Here is a 25,046-nt window from a genome sequence, read left to right on the forward strand (position 1 = left end):
TTCATATTAAAATCCTATATGCATCTAATCAAGAATGACATCTTATGAATAAAAGGCAACATCCTAAATCCTGTAAGAAATCACAATTTATTTCTTCATTGAAATATTTGGTTTGAATTATTTTGTTCAAGAACAAACAGTGGGAGATCTTTTTTCCCTTCGAAGAGGGTAAAATCAATCAGAACGCAAACTCTTTTTTTTGGAGGGGGGGGGGAGCAGGGAGGAGGGCATGGAGGAAGACATATTCAGGTATTTACAGGCACTAGAAACAAAAAGTAGATGTGTGAATAAACCTGAAGTGTGGTTATTTGAATTTTTCTGCTATAAAAGGCATGAAACACATTTCAGGTTGACAGACACATAGGACAATTTTAAAGGACTGACCCGTTCTGTAAGGAAGGACATCACTATTATGACAGTGTGCAGAAACTTTCTAGACTCTCATTTAGCATATAAAAATGCAGTCAACACTTGAATACTAACTATAACTCTACAGCCTCCCACAGTCCCACAAAATTACTGCTTTTCTTCTCCCCAGACATTTCTCATACCACTGCAGTCCTTTGTGCCCACTGAGAGGCCTGACAGCTTCTAGCCTCACTCCTGCCCTGTCTGCAGTGTCTGCAAAACTGTCTTTTATCCAGAGAGCAAAAAACCTGCCCCATGCTGGGGTGTGCACCAGCTACCCAGCAGAGTAAACTCTTAGCAGGTAAGGCCTGAAAATAGCAGATCTCCAGTACAAAGCAGATGGTGAGCAAAAGAGCGTGGTATGGGTTTTGGTTTGTGGCTTTTTGCTCGTTAGTTTTGTTTTGTTTTTAAAAAGGGCAATCTTGGGCCAGGTGAAAGCACATTTTGAGCCCTATGGGATGTTTAAGACATCAGTGGATATCTTAGCTAATGCCTGATGTTACCTAGAAAATACAGCAATGGACCTTGCCAATATTTTTCACAGGTTACTTTGTTGTATATGGTATAATTTTTCATGAAGTAAGTAATGACAGTCATTGGTGACCATCAGAAATACACTGGCTTAACTGAAGCCCTGCTCACATTGCAACATCTCACAGAGTCAGCCTCTTTTCTTGTGACTGTAAGACCTGCAGATATACATATTTATGTGTTCTAGAATACACAGCCCAAACCATTTTTTCTTTTCCTGTGCCAGACCTGAACTTAAAAAATTAATGAATCTGTGTAAGTTTTGGTCTATAGACTAAACGGAATCTTAGTACTTGTTTAATTACTGCAAGAAGAGGATTATCAACACTACACTGAAACTTTCTGTACAAAGATACCATTATTCTTTGTGCTTCATAAACTCACATTTGTCCTCATAACTTATATAGGGTATGGAAGTTTCTACAGAAAATATCCATAAGCATGGGAAATTCTGTGCTCTGTGAAATAACTGCACTATTTTCATCATTTTACCAAGGAAAGGATCAGAACTAAAAACATGCAAAAGTCATGAAGGCCTTGCTGCAAATTAAATTGTCCTTAATCTGACTTATTTCCAAAACTGCGTAATTAATTGGACTTCAGTAAAGTGCTGGGTGAAAGACTGCAATTGCATTGAGCATCATAAGCAGACTTCAGTCAGATGAAATTCTTGACAGAAACTACTCTTAGAATTAAAACCAGAAATATTTATTATGGAAGATACAATATAATTCATCATTCTCAATATTAGACACTTAGAGAGTTGTATCTTGCAAAACCTAATCAAGGATCAGACACAATACAAGGATTTTAAGCAGAAAATTATATCTTGCAGCAAAGTACCATCTAAACCTATTTCCAAAAGAATTAGTTTGTGGTTGATTCCCAAAAATGTCAAGACTAAAACACTTAGCAAATAATACTTCTTAAAAATTGTTACATTATACTGAAAATTATTTACTGCTTGTTAGAAAACAAAATGTGACTTGCAAAAGTTCTTTCATTATGAAAAGTATTGTTCTCTCCTCTGGGCACCCAAGAAGGGGATTTAGATCAGCCAAAAAAGGTAACCCTATAAAGGCACTTTCAAAAGGAAATAAACTCCTCTGTGGAGTTACAATTTACCTGACAAAGAAATTCTGGTACTGATGAAGTGGTATAATAATAGTGTATGACCACAAATCAGTTTGAGTTTGACTTTCAGTTTGACTCACTGCAAAGTTATTTTCTACATCAGTGAATAATTAAAGATATAAAAAGAAAAAAAAAATAGAAAAAAAGCACATCATATTTGATCTCTGTAAATCAAAGAAATTGTAACAGTTTGGCCAGGCATCTCAAATGCAAGTCAAGGAGCTCATTAAGTCCCAGCTAACTGACAATAATATCTTTATCATGTAACACACCTTGAGGCAACACAATGTAAATAAAAATCAGGTCAAAGTCTTAAAATTTACAAAATTGAACCTTTTAATCACAAAAGGGATGTGGGTGGTTGGCAGCAGTTGCTGGCCTTTCTCTAAATAGTGAAGTTGAAAACAAGATCACAGAAGTCTTCAACATCCTAATGTGAACATCTTGTTAATGTTCACTACCTAAGTACAAGCTTAGGCATTTAGAGTATGTTAAAAGATTGTGAAAATGAGTTATTCTTCAAAGAAAAATGTATAAAATTCTCACAGCTACATGGACTATGTCTGACAGTGTTAGAGAATTGGTCTTTTATTTTTCACTTTGTTTTTGATTAAGTTAGTCTGCTGGTTGAATGAAGGCTGCTTCTCACTGCTATCACACAAAGGATGGAGACTGGCACCGGTGTGGACGCGCAGGAACCCACACCCCAACAGAACTGTCTGTTGGGCTGAGATACCAAGATACCAATGGTTTAAGAGTTGAAGGGAATGCTCCATTTAGAACAGGCTGGGGAGCAGAAGCTGCTGAAATCCAATAAAAAGTTTCTACATGCTGAGAAAGTCACAAGGAGGAGGCTGGCAGACAATACCTCCTACGGTTAATACAGAGCACCCTTGTCTGCTTAGCAGACCTTTAGGAGCAGGATAATTTACCCTTATCATCGACATTGTAAGACATTTTTCTGTTTCCTATTTCCAAAGGACTGGAAGGTATAAAAAAAATGGGGGAAAGAAAAAAGTTTTCTGCACAAATTATAACTGTACAGATTTGCTGTTAAGGGCAGCTGTTTCTCAGAGCTGGAAAATATACAGAATTTCATATATCTGATTCTCTGCTAGAAGCACAGGCTAGAAGCCAAACTAATCAAAACCTCTATCAAAAATACAATTTTAACATCTGCTTGGACTTGGACTTATTTCACTGCTCCCAGACACTATTGATTATCATTATCTGCAAGTCTCTAGTATTCTAAACAGCAGCAGCAAAGGGAAATGAAAGTGAGCATTTCCATACAAAGACAGATAGAGGCTTCTAGGGCAGAATGAAAACTGCTGGTGCTGACTGAAATCTGAGTCTAACTTCATCTCATCTTTTGTAAATAAATTGTCAATAAAAAGGAATAAGAGGCTAAACTAAAATATTATTAAAACTATAATGAGAAATAAGGGATTTCACCAAAGGAGAAAAGGTATTACATTATCAGACACTGGTTGCTGTCTGTACTGCACTTCTTGGCAAGGCTAGGTATGATTGTTTTCTTTTTCTTTGCAACAGACTTCTCCTCATACCTTTGGTCTATTATGTGCTTGACTGGACCACAGGAACAGGATATGAAAGTCGTTGTTGGTAGCAACTCTGCTGGAGTACATAATGAAAGTTTTTGCTTTAGCAAAGTAACCTCATCCTTGCCTCAGAAAACTAAAATCTGCAGAAAGCTAGAACCCCAAATAAGGGTATAGCCTTGAAGCCTTTCCCTCTCCATTCTTTCCAGTTTGAAGTACATAGGTGTTCATGTATCTGCTCCTGAGGAAGTAGATTTTCATTTCTTCCCATCCTCCAATAATTACATGAATCCAGGGTAACTGTGTACTTCGGAGACCTGCATGGGGGACTTTTCAACCTTCAGTGCTCGAAAGCAGGAAGAGCAAGAGAAGCACCTTCTCTTAATCCCACTGAGTCATCTCTGCACACATCAGGGTGGTCAATCTTTCTCCTTTCTTACCCCAACAAGATTATTTTCTCTTTAATTTGCAAGTAAAAAATAAGAAATCATTCCATGTTCGTCATTCTACCATGTTAGAAGACAAAAATGAGCCACTGGGATGTTTCAGTCTCTCCATAGAAGAATTTAAGACAGAAAGTTGCTGATATTTGCCAGTTTTGGTCCATCAAATTTTATACAGACATGAACCAAAACAAAGAAGCCTTCAAGTATACAGATACAATAACCTAGTGGATGTATCATCAAAACCACTTCTAGACTAAGGGAACAATTTTCTTGTTTAATTGTTCGAAGTCCTACAAGTCACACTTTTTTTGTGCTCTTCTAGACCAGTGCAGACTAACAGCAGATTTTGAGCACCCACAGCAATGTACAAAGCAAGACTTAGCAATCACCAGGCACCAGAGAATAGAGGAATCCATATAGAGTTTCTACTATAAGTAACAAGTATCTACTTGGTGAAAAATAGTGGTTTTTTCATGTTTTCAGATATTGGAACAGGTTGCCCAGAAGGTTTGCACGGTCTGTCTCCATTCTTAGAAATTTTAAGACCTGCCTGGTAAAGCCCTCAGTAACCTAGTCTGTCCTCACAGCTGACCCTGCTTTGAGCAGGAAGGTGGACTGAATGACCTCCTGAGGACTTACCCAAACTGAACTATCTCATGCCTCTATGTTCTGTTGTATATAAAACCCTCCCAAAAATAAGCAGAATTATCCCCCCAGATTTCAATGCTTCTTCATCTTATTACCAACCCTCATATCACAGAGGCTTAGTGATTTACATCAATGTGAATTTAGAGGCAAAAGGAAAAAGAGGGGACAAACAGGAAAAAAAAGAAGGAATACTTTGCACTTCTTTTAATTCAAAACACTGCTCATAATTTGATGCAGCATTGAATATTACACTTTCTCATTATGGAAGTTGGTCTGTGACACTGAGAAGTCTTAAATACTGCAGATGTTTCGATCATGTAACAGTTACATGACTTCATGCCACGCTAATCCATATAATTTGTTCCTATATTAAGATGGCCTGTAACTACAGACCAGCCTTCAGCATAATATAGGAAAAACATTTTATCTGTAATCTGGTTGACTATTTTACAGACAGTGTAAGAAGTTGTGTGATCTCAGTTTAAATGCTTCATCTATGCTGCTTGGTTGTGAGACTTACATAAATACCTTCTTTTTCTTCAGGTTTTCCCTCCTTAAGTAACTGCTAATTTACACTTCCATCACTATGAAGACTGGTTAATAAAATATTTTTACATACCAATTATATTACAGATTAGTGAGAGTAATTAGTGAGTAATTTACAGGAAACATCACTTATCCAACAAAACAACAATGCAGAAATATGAAAATTAGTTTTGTAGAGGATGTTTGAAATGAAGCACATTTAGGTCCAACACGTGAACCTTCGAGACACTGGATGTCCAACAGAATCCGGAATCACCTGTCATCTATTTACAGCAGAAAATTTCTTTTTGATGAACACATGCTCAGAAATGTATGTGCATGCATATGTAATTATCAGAAGGTACGCAGGTGTACAGACCATGGAACATTCCTAAGAATCACTCAAATCATGTGAGCTGTGACACTGTAAAAGGAGATCCCTGTAGCCTAAGTACCATATACTCTGCACAGGCTTTATCCAAGTGCTTAGCAGCAATCAAATCATGCAAAGATTCCTTGCTGAGTAGCCTCATCTCCTTGGACTGCAGAAATGTACCTAAAATTGAAGGATTCTACAGACAAGGAGGAAGCACTGGACCTGCAGGCAGAAGGGAGATGTTCTGGACACAACAAAACCAAATGACATCAATACTTACTTGGCAGGCATTATAAATCAACTGGTGTTCCAATTTTTTGATCCCTAGAATCTGCTGAAACATTTCATAAAGCTGTTCCTTGCTCAGAATCAGCTCTGATACAGCACTTATGGCCATTCTATTTGGCTGTTTGCAGAAGTCCTCTTCTCCCCTGTATATGGCATCGTATTTGGCTAGCCAAGAACTTAACACTGTCTCTTTGCTTAATCCATCAATTTCTGGCAGACTTCGGACTCTCTTCTCTATGTTTTTCTTAAAAACATCTCTAAAGTCACTTGCAGAACATCCTCCGCTGTGGACCATTCTTGCAACCCGGTCACTCTTGAGAAATACCTTTTAAAGTAAAACAAGAGAAAAAAAAAAGAAACACAAAAAGTTAGGCATGGACATAAATACAAAACAATCCCTGTATAAGGGAATACAAGCTAGTATTTTGCTTCTATGCAAGACAGCTTAATATGAAAGAGTTATACTGGCCAAGTTTGCTATGTTTTACATAAAGAAACAAGTGACCATGTTTAAACTAAATTTTTGCACTGAATAAGTACTTAAACTAAGTAGTCTTACATGTATTTATGCATAAATTTACGAAAGCTAGACTAGAATGAACTTTGAATTACCAACAGCTAATTTAAAATTCACCCACAATGAGACACAAATCCAGGAGGAAAAAAAGAAAAAAAAAACCCCAAAAAACTAAAGAAACACCACAATCAATATTAACAATTGAGAGGATAGACTCAAAGACACAGAGCTGTTTCTACTACTGTCGGTACAATACTGGAGACACAATATGGGATTCTCTGTGTAAAATCACCAAAGACCAACATAAAAAAGCTCCTCCCAACTACTCATACTCTAAGATATGACAAAGCAAACTACAGCAAACCAATTAAATCAGCTTCAGCATTCTGTGAAAACTTTGCAGTGTTCAAGAGTGGTTGTATTCATCTCTTCATTTAGAAGGGCCTTGGCAAGGTCGATCTTTCCAGACACTGTATGTGGCCGGCATGTAGCTAATTTCTAGTACCAAGTCTCATGACGCTGTTCCTCTACAAGATGCAACCAACAAAAAGCTGATGATGCAGCACAATCAGCTGTGTAAACAATGGATGTGTGCCTTGGGCAGGGATTAAACTACATCACGCCATTGAAAGGATAACTCGGGGAGAACCACCTGGCTTTCTGCAGCAGAGGGAGATGAATCAAGGCCCTCCACCCTGCACGGCTCAGCTGCTGGGGGCTGCTTGGGTGCCACCCAACATCCCAAACACAGCCGAAATGCAAGGCACAGACGAGAAACCACAAAGTCGAAACAAAACCACCACTCTTCTGACTGTCTGCTCTCTTCAGTCAGATGAACTGTATGAACCAGGAATTATGCATGCATTTTCAGACAGTCATTATAGTCACCACGAGCTATGAAATCACGTATGATTTTGTGAGTGGAGATGATAGCACAGTAGAGCTCTGACTCCAGGTATTGTCTCGTGTTAGAAGACAGTGCACCTAACAACCAACCTAAAACACTTCTGTGCTTCATTTGTAAAATACAGAAAAGTGGAGTAGGACAGGAGCTAAAAAGCTGAGCAGAGGAGTACACAGATGCAAGCAGACCAAGAAAAATTAATTCTAAAATTTTTAGCGCTAGTCAATGCACGTTTTCGTGTAGCATACTTTAAAATGCAGTTACTTACAAAATATATTTTTCAACAGATATCCTAATTGATATTGTACCGAAACGCTGCAGATTAAGCACAGAAGTATTTGCCCAAAGAGATTATTTAAAAAAACCCCATCAGCAATATATGCTAATCACATATTATGCTCTATCTGTACCACAATACATTTCCTTTTATGGAAACATAAGTATCTAAGGTTAAATTCTTACCCATAGTGGGACCTGACATAGTTACTGTCAATTAATGCTTATATTAATTTCCTCAAAAGGCTACACAAATATTGAATCTCATTTCAAAGCAAATAATAGTTAGAAATTCCATTCAGCAATAAAACTTATCAACACAAACAGGTGCAAGGATATTAAGTCTTTCCTTGTTTTAACACTCTGCAATTACAAATGATTCATCCCTCTAACAGCTTCACTGGTAAAAAAGATGACTTCAAACTTATTTCAGCTACTTTGTACTGTTCATAAACAATATTTAATCTTCCATCACATTAGCTTGCATACCCAACGAGAAAAAGCAGATGCAGAAGACAGTGAGAAATTAAGAGTATTTATAGACTCTTCTCACCCAAAATCTCATATTCTTGCAAGATTACACAACTCGATGTATTGCTATTATAACTGGATCGGTCTTATTAAAAATAAAACAAACCCACAAAAAAACCCAACCCCAAACCTGCAAAATACACACTGTAAAAACATCAGCATATCATTCACCTTCATCATCTTCTTTCAGTCTTATTATTTCAAATTATCATTCCTGAATGAAAGGGCTGAAAAGCTGCTAGCACTTTCTTTGATTTATGAACCATACTAATTCAGAATTTATTTGTGATTCTGAAGCTGATTTTCCAAGAGACTGCAGGAAAAACCCATTCCATTTTTTACCCATGGAAGGGAAGCCCTATTGTAACACTTGGTGCACGTAATATTCACAAAATAATGGCATGTTCATGTTGGACAAAGCAACAGGTATGTCCAAAAAGAAAATACAATCTGCATGTGCCCTTGACTGTAAAATGTTCCCTTCTGATGTGTTTTGGGTCACAAACTGTACTTTTATTAAATTTTTAAAAAGTATTCCAAGGTAATTCTTTTTCAAGATACAGTGGCTATAGAAGGAAGAGATAAACCCAAGATATAAACCCAAAGTGTGAATAACAGACTATGAAAAACATGGTTTGTTATGCAAAGGAATCCACTGGACCTAAAGCTCTTATTGTACTACTCCTATTTGAGTGGAAATGTACCTTTTTTTTTTTTCCTGAGGGGGAAAAAAACATTAACATAGTCTTTAAAATGAACTAATTGCATTCAAGATAATTAAAAAGCCATAACATTTTAACAAAACTATTCCATATGCAAGACGTTGTTTGCAACAGAAAACCATAAGAGAATAGAAATTCTTTTAGGAATGTATCATATGTGTCACAAATTTAAAACACTAAGATGCATTTGTCTCATTAATCCTGTTCCTGAAATACATATGGTACACTCCATGTTGAATGTAAAATCCTTTGCTTCAGTTAGACTTCTTGAGATTAATCTCCTTGGTTTCAGAGCTTTCAAAGATTATATGAGCAGTACAATCATTCCCATGAGGGAAAATATTTTTATTGATATTTACCTTTAAAGCAAAATACTAATTAAGTACATCCACTAAATCGCTGTTCTTACTCCCTTTATTCCTGTATTTCAATTGATCATTAGACTTAGTTCTAATTAAATTACTATTCGAAAACTTACAATGTTAAAATGTTATCTCAAGTCTCTCAGCACTAGGGGGGAACTGGAGAGGAAAAATATTAAGAGGTTTGAATGTAATATATAAAATAGCAGAAAAGTTATTGTGGGGACAAAGAAATCTAATTCTGCATGGAACTAGACTTGGCAAATAAGCCATGATCTTTTGGAAATCCTCACATTATTTAGAAATAATTTGATAAGACTCAAAGCTTTTAATGAAGCATTTCCTGTTACTACCAACATTTTCCAGATTTCCTCAAAGACATCCTGGATTGACACTGTTGTCAGTCAGCATTTGAACTTTTAGTATCATTACTGGTTTATTGAATCCACAAATCAACATCAACTGTGTTACCCACTGCTAACAAATTATCAAACACTAAAAAGGAATGCTCTATTAACAAATAAAATGCATTCTGGACAAAACAGATAGTTCAAACACAGGTTTTGATGGGCCGTATATATCTACTTTGAGGAACTTTTTCAATTCAAGTTTTTTAGAGTCCTTCTAAATACTTTTGGACTTGTCATACATGAACTCCCTAATTAGCTTGGTCTTTGCATGTTAAGTGTTTTGATTAGTTAATTTTGGGTTACACAACTTTAATTGAGTGTTAATGTTCACCCATCAGTCCAGGTACAAATATCAAGTTCTGCTATTAGTGTTTTCACTTGTTCAAAGCAGTTTATCTGCACCAGTTCCAGTTAAAATCCCCTAGTTAAAAGTGTCCCAGTTAAAATTCCCTTTCCAACTTTAAAAAAAAAGTTGTTTTTCTCATGTTCTCTGTATACTTTTGCAAATGTTTTAAGATGTGTTGGATATATTTTAATATTTATTTTAAGGGTTTCTACTTTGCTCAGAACCAGCTCCAAACCCCAGTTTCTAACAGCCAACAGCCAGTTTTAGACCTTTAGCCGTTGGTCTGTAAGTAAGCTCCATGGCAACCTGAATCTTAATGAGGACATGTTACCATTCTTACTCCAGCTGCTACTACCCCCCTGACAACGACGAGCTATTGGTAGACAGAGATAATCTGTCAAAAGGGAAGCACCAATCACTTAGGACCAAAGGGGTGTGCCATGGGCGGTCCGTGGGTGGACTGGGGCGGAGCAAAGGAACTATAAAATAGTGAGTCAGTCTCAGAGCAGGGGCAGACCATTGCAGATTTAGTTGTAGTGGGCGCCAGTGCTGGGCACTCAAGCTTTACTCCTATTTAGGAGCCTTCAATAATTTTTCTCTGACTTTTGGGGTTAGCTAAAAGCCCAGCACTGCAAGTTTTCCACCGGAGGTCCAGTGCTGTCTAAGCCCAAAGATCTCTAATCCCTGTGTTCCCGGAAATACCTCTTGAGCCACTAGGATCCCAAATTTTGATATTTTCCTGATTTTTATAATTTTTCAATTTTTCTGTTTTAATAAATTATCTTAATTTTTCTAAGAGTTGTCTCGTTCCTCACAGGACTGAACCACACCTTCAGTTTCTGATGGATAAAGTTCAACTCACTCAAAGGTGAGATAACATGTTTTAAAAAAAACCCAATAACAATTTTAATCTACTGAAGCGCTGTTTAAATTCACTTCCTACCTATCATTACATATATGCAACTTCATCTGCTGCAAATGCTAATAAAAAAGCTTAATTCAAATAGTTTTTAGCACTAGATAGTTACATTAAAAGTACAGTTTTGCTTAAAAATGAAAAATCATTATTGCGCAGTGCCTACAACTTGAGAAAATGTTGGAAATACTACAAAAAAACCTGATTTTCACTTCCTAGAACACACCCCTTAAATAACTTTTCTACTTATTGGACATCATACCAAATTTAACTAATTATATAATCAGGCAACACAAGCATGATTATCTTATTCTCTACTGTAAAGCTTAGGAAAAAAAAATTCAAGCAAATGCAGTAGGTGGACTACAGGTGGACTACAAGGATGATTTCTCAATCTCTGATAAGAAAACTTGTTGCTCATTTGACCTCTGTACACCTTCTAGTACTGCAACAGCACCAATGTTCTCCTCCTCTTTAAGCAATGCAGCACTTGGAGTTTCATTTGCCACAAGAGCCGCTAGAGACTTTTCTTTATTTTTGATGGTCACTTCTGTTCTTGCAGCTTTGAGGAGATCACATTTACACTTTAGATACATCCTATGTCTTAACAGTCAGGGCTCAATGCATCATCTTTCATGGAAAATATGATGGCAGCTCAAAATGCACACTACACGTCTCTGGGACAGCAAACTGGTAGACATACTAGACACCATCTGAATCAGTTTATTACCTTTCTTTACAATACATATTTCAACCTCCATAACAGCTTTTTCCATTTCTGTTAAATTCTGGCATTCTGGATGCAAACTCTTAGGTTCCCTGCACACTCCAGCACAGTAATAGGTGTGTGACAGGTGCACTCAGCCACATGACCAAACCAGCAGTACTTTGGTACAGGCTCCAAAGGAAGTCATGGCCTGGGCCATAGCTTGGCCAAGAGCTCCTCTAGTTCCCATCTCTTCTCTGAAAACCCACAAAGGAGCACAGTGACCCAAGTGACCACTGGTGCATATGACCTTGAAACACTGATCAGGCCACTCACACATGAATAGTGGGTGGCTTTTCCAAGACTTGTTTATCAAGGAAGCAAGAAGGCTGTGGGCACAAGAAATCTCATGCATACCTCTCCCATTGCATGTAATTTCACTAAAAGCCAATCACTGTGTTCCATATACATGACAGATGAAATGAGTTTTCTTTGAGCTCTACCACCTAAACAGCCTGGCTGCATAGGGGTGATCTTCCCTTGAGCGTCTCAAGGCTGAGACCCTTTACCAATGGCAGATCTTTGGTAAGCAACCCATATTGTGTGTAATCTTTTAGTATGATAACTTTGACTTGTGCCTTGGTAGCTTTACTTGTGCCTCTGTAGTTTTCAATCACTGTTTAAATGACTGCGCCACATAGTAACAGAGTGAGCATTCATATTAAAAATGCTTTTGCTAGTACCATTCACAAGGCTTCTTTAAGGAATCTAAATCACCCATTCATGACAAGGGGGAATGAATAAAAAACACAGCTCTTACACAAAGAGAGGGCCTCTAAGTAATGGGTCACCCAGGAGTTCTGGTACCTTCCTCCTTCTATTACTATGATTACTTGTACGCCGTTCCGAATTAAGCAAAAACCAATCTTTACTTCCAGACTACCAACCACAGCTGTAACAGGAATCTCTGCACTGATGCAGACCATAGGAAATGCTTCATTACCTACACTTGAGCATTCATAAATGGTTGCAACAACTGCTCCAACTGATGCTGCACGTTATTTTGCCTGTTGAAGTACATACGTCCTTCTAATTAGGACTATGCAGGTAGGTCTCTGTTGGCCTCCTGAAGCTTGCTAAGGGGCTGCAAGCACTACGGTGTGGCCATTGCGCTAGCACCACCAATCCAAACACATTCTTTAATGGTGATGTTCTTGCAAAGACTCCACCAGAGGCTGACCCAACTGTAAATGTATTGCTGCATGAGGGCCAAACACTGCCCTCCTACACCAGCACAATGACTGATGAACCAGAGTTACCTACCTAGATCTCCAGTGAGTTCATTCAGGACAATGTACTGCAACTGATGTTTTGGGGCATCCTTAAACCTCACTAATGTTAAAACAGAACCTTTTCAGATCACTTAGAGAAAAGACTGTCATATAAGGCCTAAAGATACGTCTCTTTTGGATATTTTTTTCAGAAGAACCCTATCAACCAGAAACAGATACACAGCTATGGAGGGCAACATTTTGTTCTTATGGAATTGTTCTTGTTTTAAAGGAATTTTCTTCTCCTTTAGGCTTACCAGAAGCAAAGCTGGAACTATATTACAATTAATGGCAACTATGTCATATCAGAAATTGTCAATTAAAATAAAAAAATAAAAATGAACAGAAGTACCTCTTTGATAAAGACTGAACAAGGGCAAAAAGGACTTCGATGGAAGTCCAAGGAACATTCAAATCCGTGAATGCTTTTCAGGTTTCTGATACACTTTTCTGATGTGTTCTGTACTCAAGCTCCTGCTGTGCTTTGTACAATTACCAGAACTCTTAACGTTTATGACATACAGAATACTTTTTTTTAAAGAGAGCAATTTTCAGGGCTAAACTGAGCTCTAAAATTTCTGCAAAAGACAATAATTCTGTTCTTGCAAGCTAGAAGGAATTGAAATAAGTTTCTTATTTAAAAATTGGATGTGACATGCATCATCATGTTGTGCTAGAAGCATTACTTGAGGCAAAACAAAGCAGAGGACATTTACTGTGTAATATTAAACAGCCCCTTTGCAGCTACTGCAGCAGCTCTTCAAAGCCTTTCATACCATAGCTCATTAGCAACGCTTGTCACTGTCAACAGGACCAGCTGACACACCCCTCAGTAGTTCTACTCTAGACTGAAACCACACAATGCATCACACCAAGAGCTGGGGCTAGTTTGATGAAGGAGCAAAACTTTCTGACAGTTTGGAGAACAGCTTCCACAACTACACATTTTAAGAACAAAGGCTTATTCCTAGTAGCAATTAACGTATATCATGACCAGTGCTGTCTGCTTCTATACCTTGGAGCTGCTGACAAAAATATTTTTTCAGATATGATGTTCTCACTGCACTTATAAAACACGACACTAAAAAAACACACCAAAAATTATTAGGTTGATGCTTAGATTAGTTCAACTAAGCACATTACAAGAACAAGATCATTTTGGGTCAAAAGTAAACAGCTAATGTAGCAGCATCATCCATCTAAGAGTAATATTAATTATTTTTATGCTACTTGAATAAAATTACTGCATCGGCTACTGAAATAGCATTTATATTGAAAAAGACATTAATAGTTATCAATGCATTTTAATAGCTACTTCTAATAACTTTTGGCTCTTGAACATGAGTGGAAATTGAGCTAGTTAGTGAGATTTGCTCAGTATTTTGAAACCAGAAGCACTTTTCACAATTTTAGAAAAAAAAATAAATTAGGCATTGCTTGCAGGTCTTCTTCCTCCCTTGTTCTCTTTCATACCTGAGAAATATCCTCCAGGCACTATTTTGATTTTTTTACAATGAAATTATCAGACTTAAAGGGTTGTATTTTTCAATCTATGTAAGTCTTCAGAACAGAGTCCTCACCTTCAGGTAAAAGCAAAAGATTGATATTTTAAGAAATCACACTTATAAACTCTGATTACTCTATTTCAGAATTTCCATCATTATTTTGTTAATGAAAGGTTACTTCTCTTAGAAGTATACTACATCATATAGTTTTCCCAAATTTTAGGGGGGTGGGAAATCTGAAATTAAAAATACCTTTAATTTTGGCTAACAGTGAGGTTGTGGTTTTTTGTTTGTTTTTAAAACCTCTTTAGAGCATCACATTACATAAAGGTGAAAAAAGGAAACAAAATTTAAAGTAATAAACCATCATCATCCAAAGAGCCATAATAATTTAATATTTTTCCTTTTTTTTTTTAATATATCTACTACCCTTCCTGAGCATATTAAGCTATGATTTCTTCTTACTAAGATTAATGGTTCAGAAACCATCACAAGTTGAAATCTTCAGGTGATTTACTTTGCTTTCTTCAGCTCTTTTGGGCACTACAGCTGCGCACTGGACATTTACCACAGCTTAGCAACCAGCTATCTGTAAAAAAAACCCACCAAAACTCAAACTCTTGAAAATTAAAATGTGCGCTACTGCTCCAGGGTTACATGCTTGTAAGCGTACTACACAACACTGTGCACTGGGATTTGTTCTTTGGCAGCTTTTTCAAAATGTACAAGCAATTGCCAGTGTCTACCCAAATTGCTGTTCCTGATGGCTACACATTTCACAGACTCGTGTACTGCAGTGTTCGTGCTTTGGGCATAAGAACAAACAGAGGTATAGGGACAATCCATAAAAAAACCACAAAACTGTTTCACCCAGAAGCAGTGTTTTCTCCTGGATTCATTTATTAAAGTTAACCAGATACCCTGTTGGAACAAGCATATTTATCCTCCTTTCATGGCTGACAACAGCAACAATAGTTTTTGCACCCTAGTGAGACATAGTATATAGATTGCTGCCTACGTGAGAATGGGTGTGGATTACTTTTGCTATTCCTCCACCTGGACTAGGCGTTGTGATCTTCACTTTAACAGTACAGCTTCCCCTTTGACCAAGCCCCATTGCTCAGGCTAAAGCATGTTGGGGGACTTTGTGCCTCATGGTACTGGCCCTCAGGTGGTACCAAGATTCTGGGGAAGTTGTTCTCCAGATATCACCAGGATGTATTCCCTCCTGAGTGAATTTGCTCACACAGGCAATGAAATGTTCACATAATTTTAGATCTCTGCAGGCTGATCCGCAGCCACATATTCAACTCTAGCAGCCACAAAGATGCAAATCTTCCCCAAAGATGATGCCTGAAAACGCTCATGCTAGACCCTGCATGGGGGCAATTACAAGCAAGCAATTACCAAAATGACTTTTCATCTTTCAGTTGTCTATGCCAGGGAGAAATTAGCTGATAAATAGGTAAAACAACAGCAGAAATAGATCTGTATATTTAAAAATGTTGTGATGCTTGGTTTGTTGAAACATAAGGAGCAGCCAGCTGTTAAAAGAAATCTTTATAATTCTTTGTCCAGTAATGGCATGGGAAATCTGATGTGCTGCTTAGGAGAAAACACTGTTCCCTCTGCGTATTGCTTTTCTCCTTGCTAGGATATTGTACGAATGCTGTAGGCAATGCCATGAGGTCTGAAATCACACCTAAATGGTCAACTCACCTTTCCTATTTAATTGTGGAAACAATGCTTATGTCATTGGAGACTGAGCAGCTTCCGTACAGGCCTAGGCTCTTCTATCCATTAACTCTCTCCTGATAAAAAAGCTGTATTATCCCTGTAGATGTTTCTCAAGACCATTAGATATAGGAGGAAGAACAGACCACACACAGTGGATCTAGAATAAATCATGAAGTTCAATAGTTCCACAGCAGAAATGGCACTTCAGCTGTCATCCTGCCCAGGGGAAGATGTTAATTAGCATCACAGCAAGAAAAACCCAACTCCATGCTAGATGTGAGATGTTCTCAACATCTTTTTAATATATTGACTGATACAGACCATAAACACAAGGAGAAATATATTTTATACTGAGCAACACACAATCCCAAAGGGAGGGAGAAGAGTTTTACGCTTTGACGAACACATTTGTTTGCTTGCAAGTTAAATGCAGGGCTTGTCTTGTCACCAAGCCAGATAAGTTACCAGAACTTGTTCTTCTGCTATTTTCCCAATTTACTCAAGAATTGGCAATCAAAGCAGACATGAAACTGCTACAGCAGAGAAATACAAAGCAGAGGTTTTCCTTGTCCACGTAAGGAATTTCTTCCTCCACTGTGTAGGGTTTCAACATGCTCACTGTCTTTGGTTATATGCATCACCATCTACCTTACAAATTACAAAGAAGTAATTTGCAAAGCCTCTTTTTGCCAAAGTGCATTTTCTTGGTTAGTAAAGTGAAATTTAATGAAAGCATTAGGAGCTGATCAGCACATTGTTTCCAGAGTTTCTTTCCTCTTTGTAAGAGAGCTAACAGCTTGTTCTCCAGTAAGCTGATCCTGCCTGACCAGAACTCCTCCCTTTGGTGACGAATGGAAAGTTCCAGGTGATGAGAATTTCAAAGGGTCTACTTTAGACAGCATAAGCCTGAAAAAGGCTGTTAAATTGAATGTGTAATACAGCATGCCTTGGCAATGTCACTGTAAAAAGGCTTACTCTCACTTCACTATTGGTCCCTATTTTCCAGCAGGAAAGTGTAGGTGTCCAACGTAAGGAAGGTGCCCAACCCTGACTATGAGGGAAGAAGATGAAGGACAACAAAAGCAGATAAAAAAAAACAAAGCAGAAAGAAAAAAAACAAAGATTGAAAAAAACCAGACTTCAAAAAGGAAACATATTTACACAGAAATAATGGGTATCAAACAGAGCCTTGCTAAAAAGGATCAGGAAAAAAAAATTACTTAGCATATTTTATCTATTTCACAATCAACAGATGATGACTAGTTTACACGTAACTACCTCTGGTACCTGCAAACTTGAGAAAAACACACATCTGCTTAAAATCAGTAACTCACATTTTCATTTGCCTTGCTAAAAAACTCCTCAATTCTCCGACTTTTTGGTGTTTACTCAGGGCTGTACAGAACACAGTAAGCCCCAGCACTTCATCTCTTTATCATAGTGCTACCTCTTAGGATGCAATCTTACTAAATATAAAATCCGATTTCTTGCATTAACTTTGAAAAAAATTGAAGTAAATGGGCAAGTACAATCAGGAAAGGGGAAAACAGTCCTTCACTTCTCTAAATTTTCCTCTGGAGTCACTTGTGGTTCTAGTTTTTATTCCACTTGACGGAAAGTGGAAGTTATGTAAGTGACAGTTTTCATCACTGGTATTACACTGGGTTCCTTCTGTCAGAGATGGAAAGAATTGGTTATTTCAATTCCCTATTACCATTAATGTGCTTTTGCATTAACCATTTTTACCTGAGTATAGATTAACAGCTTTTAGTTCAAATGAGCATACTACTATATCTCTATTTTTAAACATAGTACCAGGCACTCTGTAGACAGACCAGGTCTGCTGAGATCCTTTCAGTCCCTATCACCCACCACCACCCTAAATACTTTCATGCTGTTTCAGAACATAATTTTTTTACTGATCAATGCCTCTTTTTCATTTCCATTTTATATATTCTGTCACTGCAGCTGAATGCTCAAAAAGGACGTGAGCAAATAGAAATTGGGCTGAAGCCACCTGAAATGTCGTCTCATAACATTATGTTTTTTCTGTTTTAGCAACTGAAAAAGTGCCAGCAAACTGACAACTTAAGTAAATAACCTGCCACTTTCTTCCCCTGTAATAATTAGTTCTAGTGGCTTATTTTTTTGGCAGAATAGAAAGGGCATTGTTGGGCGGGGAGAAAGGTTAAAGCACTGACTTCACTCTGTGGCCTAAGGAAACTGGAAAAGAACTCACACATCATGAATACTGCAGAACTCGAGTAGTCACTGGAAAACAAAGACAAGAATAGAACCTCTTAAGCCTTTGAAGGCTTATTGGTGATGTCCTATCTATCAATATGGCACCTTTCTCCTACTGTGATCCCCAGGATTTAAGGCAACAACAGACACATGGGAAAATGCAGCCACTTTGCATCTAAGAAAAAACTTCTTCTGCAACCTGTGAAAGGCGACATCGTTTTAACAGTATTCTTGAGAATTAGATGCAGTGTGCAGAAGTGACAGCACAAAAGATCTATGACCAAGAACCACAGCTGTGTACTTCCCATTCCAAACCAAACAGAAAAGGCTGCTTGCACCTGTTGCCTCCTGCATGACCCAACAGCTGCTAGGATAGTTCACCACCACTGTTTAAAAATAATTCCAACATTACTAAAATAAGGGAAGTAAGAACAAATAGGCTGAACAGGAGAAAAGAAGGTAACAACTGCCACAGGTAACTAGAACTGCATGAATGGAGACAAGTAAATAAAAAGACTCAAACTAGAAGATTAGAGGAGTACAAACCATCCTGCAATCCATGTTTAGCTGTGCAATTCACCCGTTTTAGACCCCATTCCATATTCTGGGCCATGCTACACCCCTCCAGAGGACAACCCGGAGCTCCTGAATGCAGGCTCTACTTTGAAGCACTCCCTAGAGGAACCTCTCTTGCCACAATAAGGACAGAGAAGCTTGCAAAGATTAGTGTCCAGACTGTCACAAAACATCCCAAGGCAAGTGGCACAAATACCTTCCAGGAGTTCTAAATTGTCACAACAGAAGACTTTGAATCATTTGGGGAGAAACAGGATGGAACAAACCAGCTGAGTTTAATTGCAAGCTGATGTGATAGATAATACTAGTTCTGTGATGCGAATGTATCTGGTGCCACAAAAATTTCTTCCTTGCTTCTCCCAAAAGACAATCTGTACTTCAAAGTGTTTCTGTTTTAAGAGGAAGATAAGAACAATGGAATATGAGTGCAGATGCAGGCAGGGACAATGCATCATGAAAATGGGAGTGCTTGGGGAATTGTCTGTTATATCTTTGCACTTAGAATGCATTATTATTTGTGTGGACGTTTCTCAACAGCAATACCATCTCATCACTCATTAGAATGCATTTCTATTCTGGAAAGTTATAAAGGATAATCAGAGCTGGCAGACACTAAGCCATTGGCATGTAGGATTTAGCTGCTAACTGTAGTCTTACAAATATTTTTATTCCGATACCACTTTCTTTAAAAGTCAACCTTTATCATAAATACATTCCCTCTCTCCCCTTTTATTAAGTGTAATCTTTGTGTGTCAAAAAACAACAATACATTTTCCTTGATTAATTTTTTGCACGGGTGATCAATTCATGGTGTCGGCAGGAATGTTATAATACACAAAAAAGCTTTAAAATGTATTTTAAATCTTAAATCCTTCCTTAGATTTAATAATCACCCAGCTGGCTGCACTTCAGACAGAAATGCTTCAATGGGAAGATTAATGAACAGTTGGTCTGCAGTTTAATCCCTCTAGATTTCAGCATGCAGAATGCAAACTTTTACAAGCTGGACTATTTTTATGCATTCCAATTATATGTCAAGGTCCAAATAGCTTTTATGGTAACTTTGAGGCTTCTTAGTCATAGTTTTCTCTCTCTTTAGAGTACTTAAGTTTTAGAAAATATTAATTCACGACACTTCAACATTCTCTAGACCATTTTAAAGATTACTTTTCAATATATCAAGTCAGAAACACCTTCAATTTCTTATTTATTTATTTTATACAATCATCAGCTATTTTGCCTTGCTAGCAGTATATTCTATGGCAAAGATTTAACTGATCAAACAATTTAAGACACAAAAAGTGAACAGTTAACTTCTTCTCTACAGCCACTCTCCACAGCCACACCAGCCAGGTATAGCCTCTACCTCCTACAGGAACAACTGCTGCCCGTCAAGCTCCCACTGCCCCTGACCTCCATGGTGTCCATACTGCTCAGGCAATGCCTGATGTCCAAAAGAATGGCAAGCTGAGGTAAGAAAATTTGTACCCAGGCTGGGATGATGGGGAAGACATTGTCCATATGCCTTTATCCTCCTCCCTCAACATTTCCACAACCATGCCTTTCCTTTCCTGGGTTTCCAGAGGGAGATGCTGATAATAGCAGAACAACCCATGAAACTTCTTTTGTAGTTAATGAGGCAGCCCGAAATTATTACAGTCAGAGGAACCTCTTTCCTAGAGATAACTATAGTTGTGTACCAAGGGACAAAACCTAGTTATCTATCTAGTGTAATTCAAGATCTTGCAGAGTTTTGTTGGACAGTTACACATAGAAGCAAGAAAAAAAAAATCTTCACAGAGCTCTTATAATTGAGGGCCCCTCCAAAAAAACACCCAAAGCCCTGAACTTTTTTGCTTCACAACTCCCAGCAACAAGTACAGCATGGAGAACTGAGGATGGAAAAAGAAATAAAAACCAACACCACCATGATGTTGAAAGGTTCTCCTTCTCCAGTTTGCTCCCAGTCTGGTTTCAAATTCACCCTAACAAGGCTTCACCTCCTTTCTCTTTTCTCCAATTATGGGCACCAGTTTCAATAAACTAGAAAGGTACAGGAATGTATGCTTATTGTTTAGCTTTGTCTCTCAAATAAGAGTAGCACCTACATTCCAAAATGTTTTCAAGCTAATCCAGTGAAGAACTTTGGCAAGAAATGCAAATGGTTTACAAATCAAATGTAATAAGCAAACAAACATTACCCTCCTGCTGTAAAAACTGCTTACACTGCTTACACCAAGATAAAGCTTAAGTTATTTGGTTATTGTGACTAGCCTATTAGTCATAATGCATCATAATGCATTTTTAATGCCCAGAGAGAAGACCACGTATCTCTTGTCACCCATAAGGTTAAATCCTGACCACTGCAAAGCCAAAGTCTGATTGCAGATTCTTCTAATTTTAGTCTTTGTACTGTTATTCCACTCAATTTCTAGTCATAATTCCACTAATGCATAAGATTTTTCATTTTTATTACAGCTTCTTTTAGACTATCCTCAAAACATATTTCCCACTTACTTATCTAATAAACAGACTTACACTGATCTAAGTAGTTTTTATAAAAAAGTAATTCAATTTTGCATCAGGCTATTTGGAAACATTTGCACTATTCATCTGCCAACTTCTGAAACACATTACTCATACCAAGAGCCTTCTGTCATCTTCTAACACAGATTTTCTAGTTTGATGGTCCAAAGAGCCCAGAATAATCCCTCAAGGCTTTTTATTTTAATCATAAATTTTATGACAGCCAGAAACAACCTCCTTATCATGGTCACTTCTACAAATGATAATACCTTTCAACACACTTATTACTACAGACAGGCTAATTTACTGTAGAGAATTTGCATATTTATCATGATCACTATTTAAATACTAAAAAAAATTCAGTTACAATAGAAGCCATAAGCATGTATTTAGAATTTGTATTGTAGTGTCGTTTCAGAATTCATGGCTCCATTCAGTGAAATAATTCAGATTATCTCACCTTCACACTAGGAACTTAGCCCATAAAACATGAAACAGGCAAAAGGCTAGAGAATTCAAACATGTCAGAGGTAAAGACTAAGAAAAGGAAAAGAACTATAACAAGAAACACACTATTGGAAGGTAAGTCTAATACTTGCTGCAGTCACAAAGTCAGTACGCAGCTGCCCAACAAGACAAAAAAAGTGAATATTGGAACTGTGAAGCCCGGCACATTGGAGCAAAGCTGTGCAGCAGCTATGCCATGTCCCAGAGCACGTGCTTGTGGAGCAGCCACAGCTAGGAAGAGGCACACACCTACAAGACGCATGCAAGCTGCAGCAAATACGAGAATGCTGCCTTGGCACTACCTGGAGCTGCCCTCGTTCTCACCTAGCACATCCAATTGGTTTTGGCAGGCACTTCTTCACATGCTGACAGAGCCAAGCTCAACATCTCAAGATACTATACATTTTGGCAGGTTGCATTTGGAATCTGTCTGCATTAAATTACAGCATTAAACTATACCAGGCACAGAGCAAGGTTCATCTTCAGCCATGCAATCTTCAGGAAGCAATTAGAGCTGCAATGCCATCAAGTAAGAAACTGGCAGTGAAACCATCATGGCAGTGAAACCATCATAGAGGCAGTTCATAAACACATTGTCAAAAGGCAGGAAAACTTCACTGTCACACTCAGCCTTTGATCGTTTGGGATGCAAAGAACAACTGACATCAAGAATGAAACAGCCACTGCTAGACTTGAATAAACCCTAAATTGAAAGTTAAAAAAAAGCAGTTATGTCTCAATGCCAGCAACAGAAATAAATTTACATTGGAATTTGACAAGATTTAAGCTTTACTTCGAAAAAAGATCCATGCTAGCTTTCCAGCAAGACTTCCCTGTACTTAATTAAAAGCAAGATTCAACCTTTTTAACAGCTGTCTTTATCTATGCCATTTTAGTTAAGCTTCAGTCTAAATTGAACACATAAGAAAATACCAGTATTTCCAGATGTTAAGGTTATATTTAAAGAATATTTTTAAAAAAGAAATAGTAATCTAGGAGGAGGAAACTTTGAATATCAAGAACTTAGATCCATTGGGTAATCCAGATAAACAGTCCTTGAACTCAACAATTAATCTCCTGTGCATCAGCCCTTCAAGGTTTCCACGGTTTCGTTTTCTAGTCAAGAAACTTTCAGTGGCTTCCCAGCCCCCACAAAGTAATCTTCCTCTATAGCCTGTAAGACTGGGTATGCTCCCTGCTGAAATATTCCTAGGTCTTTCATCCTGGAAGATACAGCCTCCCCTCATCCAAGGTCTGCCCTGACTCCATGTGCAGCACCCACTGAAACATGGCCTGGGTGTCTCTCTCATGGCTACCCAGACATACTCAGAAGTAACACTAAACTCAGCAAAGGCATGAAACTGGATGCACTGTTTTTTCCATCAAAAACACCGTTTATGAACAGTGCCCATTTTTTAACATTATGCCCATGGAGTTAACAGGTAAGGAAGTCATAAGGTGAGAAAAAAAGGAAGTTTTGTTGTATATTGTCATATATAGCATGGCTCCAGCCCAAAAGTAACGTAGGAACTCTAATTTGCTAGTACTTTCTGGATATTATGCTACATTTCATTTAGTGGTTTTTGTTTGGTTGGTTTTAGTTTTAAGAGTAAACCTGAGGCTGGGCTTTCACTCTGCAGCTTTACTTAGAGAAGAGAAATTGAATGACTGGAGACAGCTTCAAATTAACCCATAATACCATAGAGACTTTATCTAAATGCTACATAAGCAATATGAACTTCTGACTCCAACACAGTCATCGAGATCAATGTCATCAATCTAAAACCCAACAGAACTGTTATTGACTTCCTCATCTTTCTAGATAACACCTTCTGATATTTCAGTTGAGAATGGAAGACAGTAATTCAGTTTTTCTCATATTATCTAGTTAAGAACACTGCGAACAGTGTCGGAAAAAAGTTACATTTTCTGATTTGTGCAAATAGGAGTAGGAAAGAAATGTACCACAGATGCGTATCCCAAGCACACAAAGGTGGCTTCTCTCCTGACTTATCCTATTTTACTCCTGAAGGTGTTTAATTGGGTGCACTTCACTTTGTGTTTTTATGTAAGAATTATGAGCAACACACTACATGAAAAAAATACTTTTAAAGCTTCTTCATATGTCACAACGGAATCATGATTATCTGTATCTAAAAGTGAAAAAGTATGGAGAGGGCTTGAACAGGGGCAGCATTATCTTTTATTAAAAAAGAAAATTGCTATCTGTGGACAAAGTTTTAATCTGCTACAGAATTCTGGAAAAAAGGTGAAAAAGCATTGTCCAATTATTTTCCATATAACCATTAAACTTAAGGTTCTTTCATTGATGAAATTTGAATTATTGTGTGTGCATGCATTAGCACCAGCTCTGTCACCTAAATACTGACATCTAACAACCAATAATATTATAATTCAGTTTTCCCTGCACATTATTAAAATGCTATGAAAAAGAAGTAGTCTTGAGCAGAAACACGACAGTCTGAGACTGGCAGCCACCAAAAGGCAGCCAATACCTCTTGCCCAAGTTCCTCATCAAGTGTTCAGTGGCTATCTGGCAGCTGACTCAAATCTGCTGATTATCTCAATTCCATGAATTAGTCATATAAATCAAGGAGCTGATCCAGCTGAAAATTAACAAAAAATGGGTAATTGAAATAACCTGCTCCATCTCTCTGTGAGTTGACAGCTTGGCTATGCAGTGGGGACAGCGAGATGGGGGGGACAGAAATTTTCCCACTGGCAGTTTTCACTAAGGTCGCTTTAAATGAATTCTCAAACCACTGCATTTGAAAGCATTTACACACACATCCTAAAAACCATTTCACTCTTTCCATTTATTTAAGCCATCAAATATTTAAGTACTTGTGGCATGCAGACATCAGAAGCCCTTTATAATGCAACAAGCTGGGAAAACTCAGGGACAGACCTCAGAAGGACCCTGCAGCTCTGACGGCAGGAATTTACCATGCAGCAGAAGTTCCAGGCCTGGGTGCCTCCACATGCTAAAAG

At 37.8% G+C, this 25,046-nt stretch overlaps 1 protein-coding gene across 22 annotated transcripts in view; it reads right to left on the bottom strand.

Annotated features, from left to right (window-relative positions):
• Positions 1–25,046, bottom strand: part of CADPS2 (calcium dependent secretion activator 2) — a 294,051-nt gene that overhangs the window by 189,069 nt on the left and 79,936 nt on the right. For all 22 annotated transcript variants that reach the window (XM_048300706.1, XM_048300707.1, XM_048300689.1 and 19 more), the window contains exon 3: positions 5,911–6,243. In XM_048300706.1, the coding sequence (XP_048156663.1) occupies positions 5,911–6,243 (333 nt within the window). The remainder of the gene's footprint in view (positions 1–5,910; positions 6,244–25,046) is intronic.

This window comes from Corvus hawaiiensis, chromosome 4 (assembly GCF_020740725.1).
Source record: "Corvus hawaiiensis isolate bCorHaw1 chromosome 4, bCorHaw1.pri.cur, whole genome shotgun sequence".
NCBI classification, from domain to species: domain Eukaryota; kingdom Metazoa; phylum Chordata; class Aves; order Passeriformes; family Corvidae; genus Corvus; species Corvus hawaiiensis.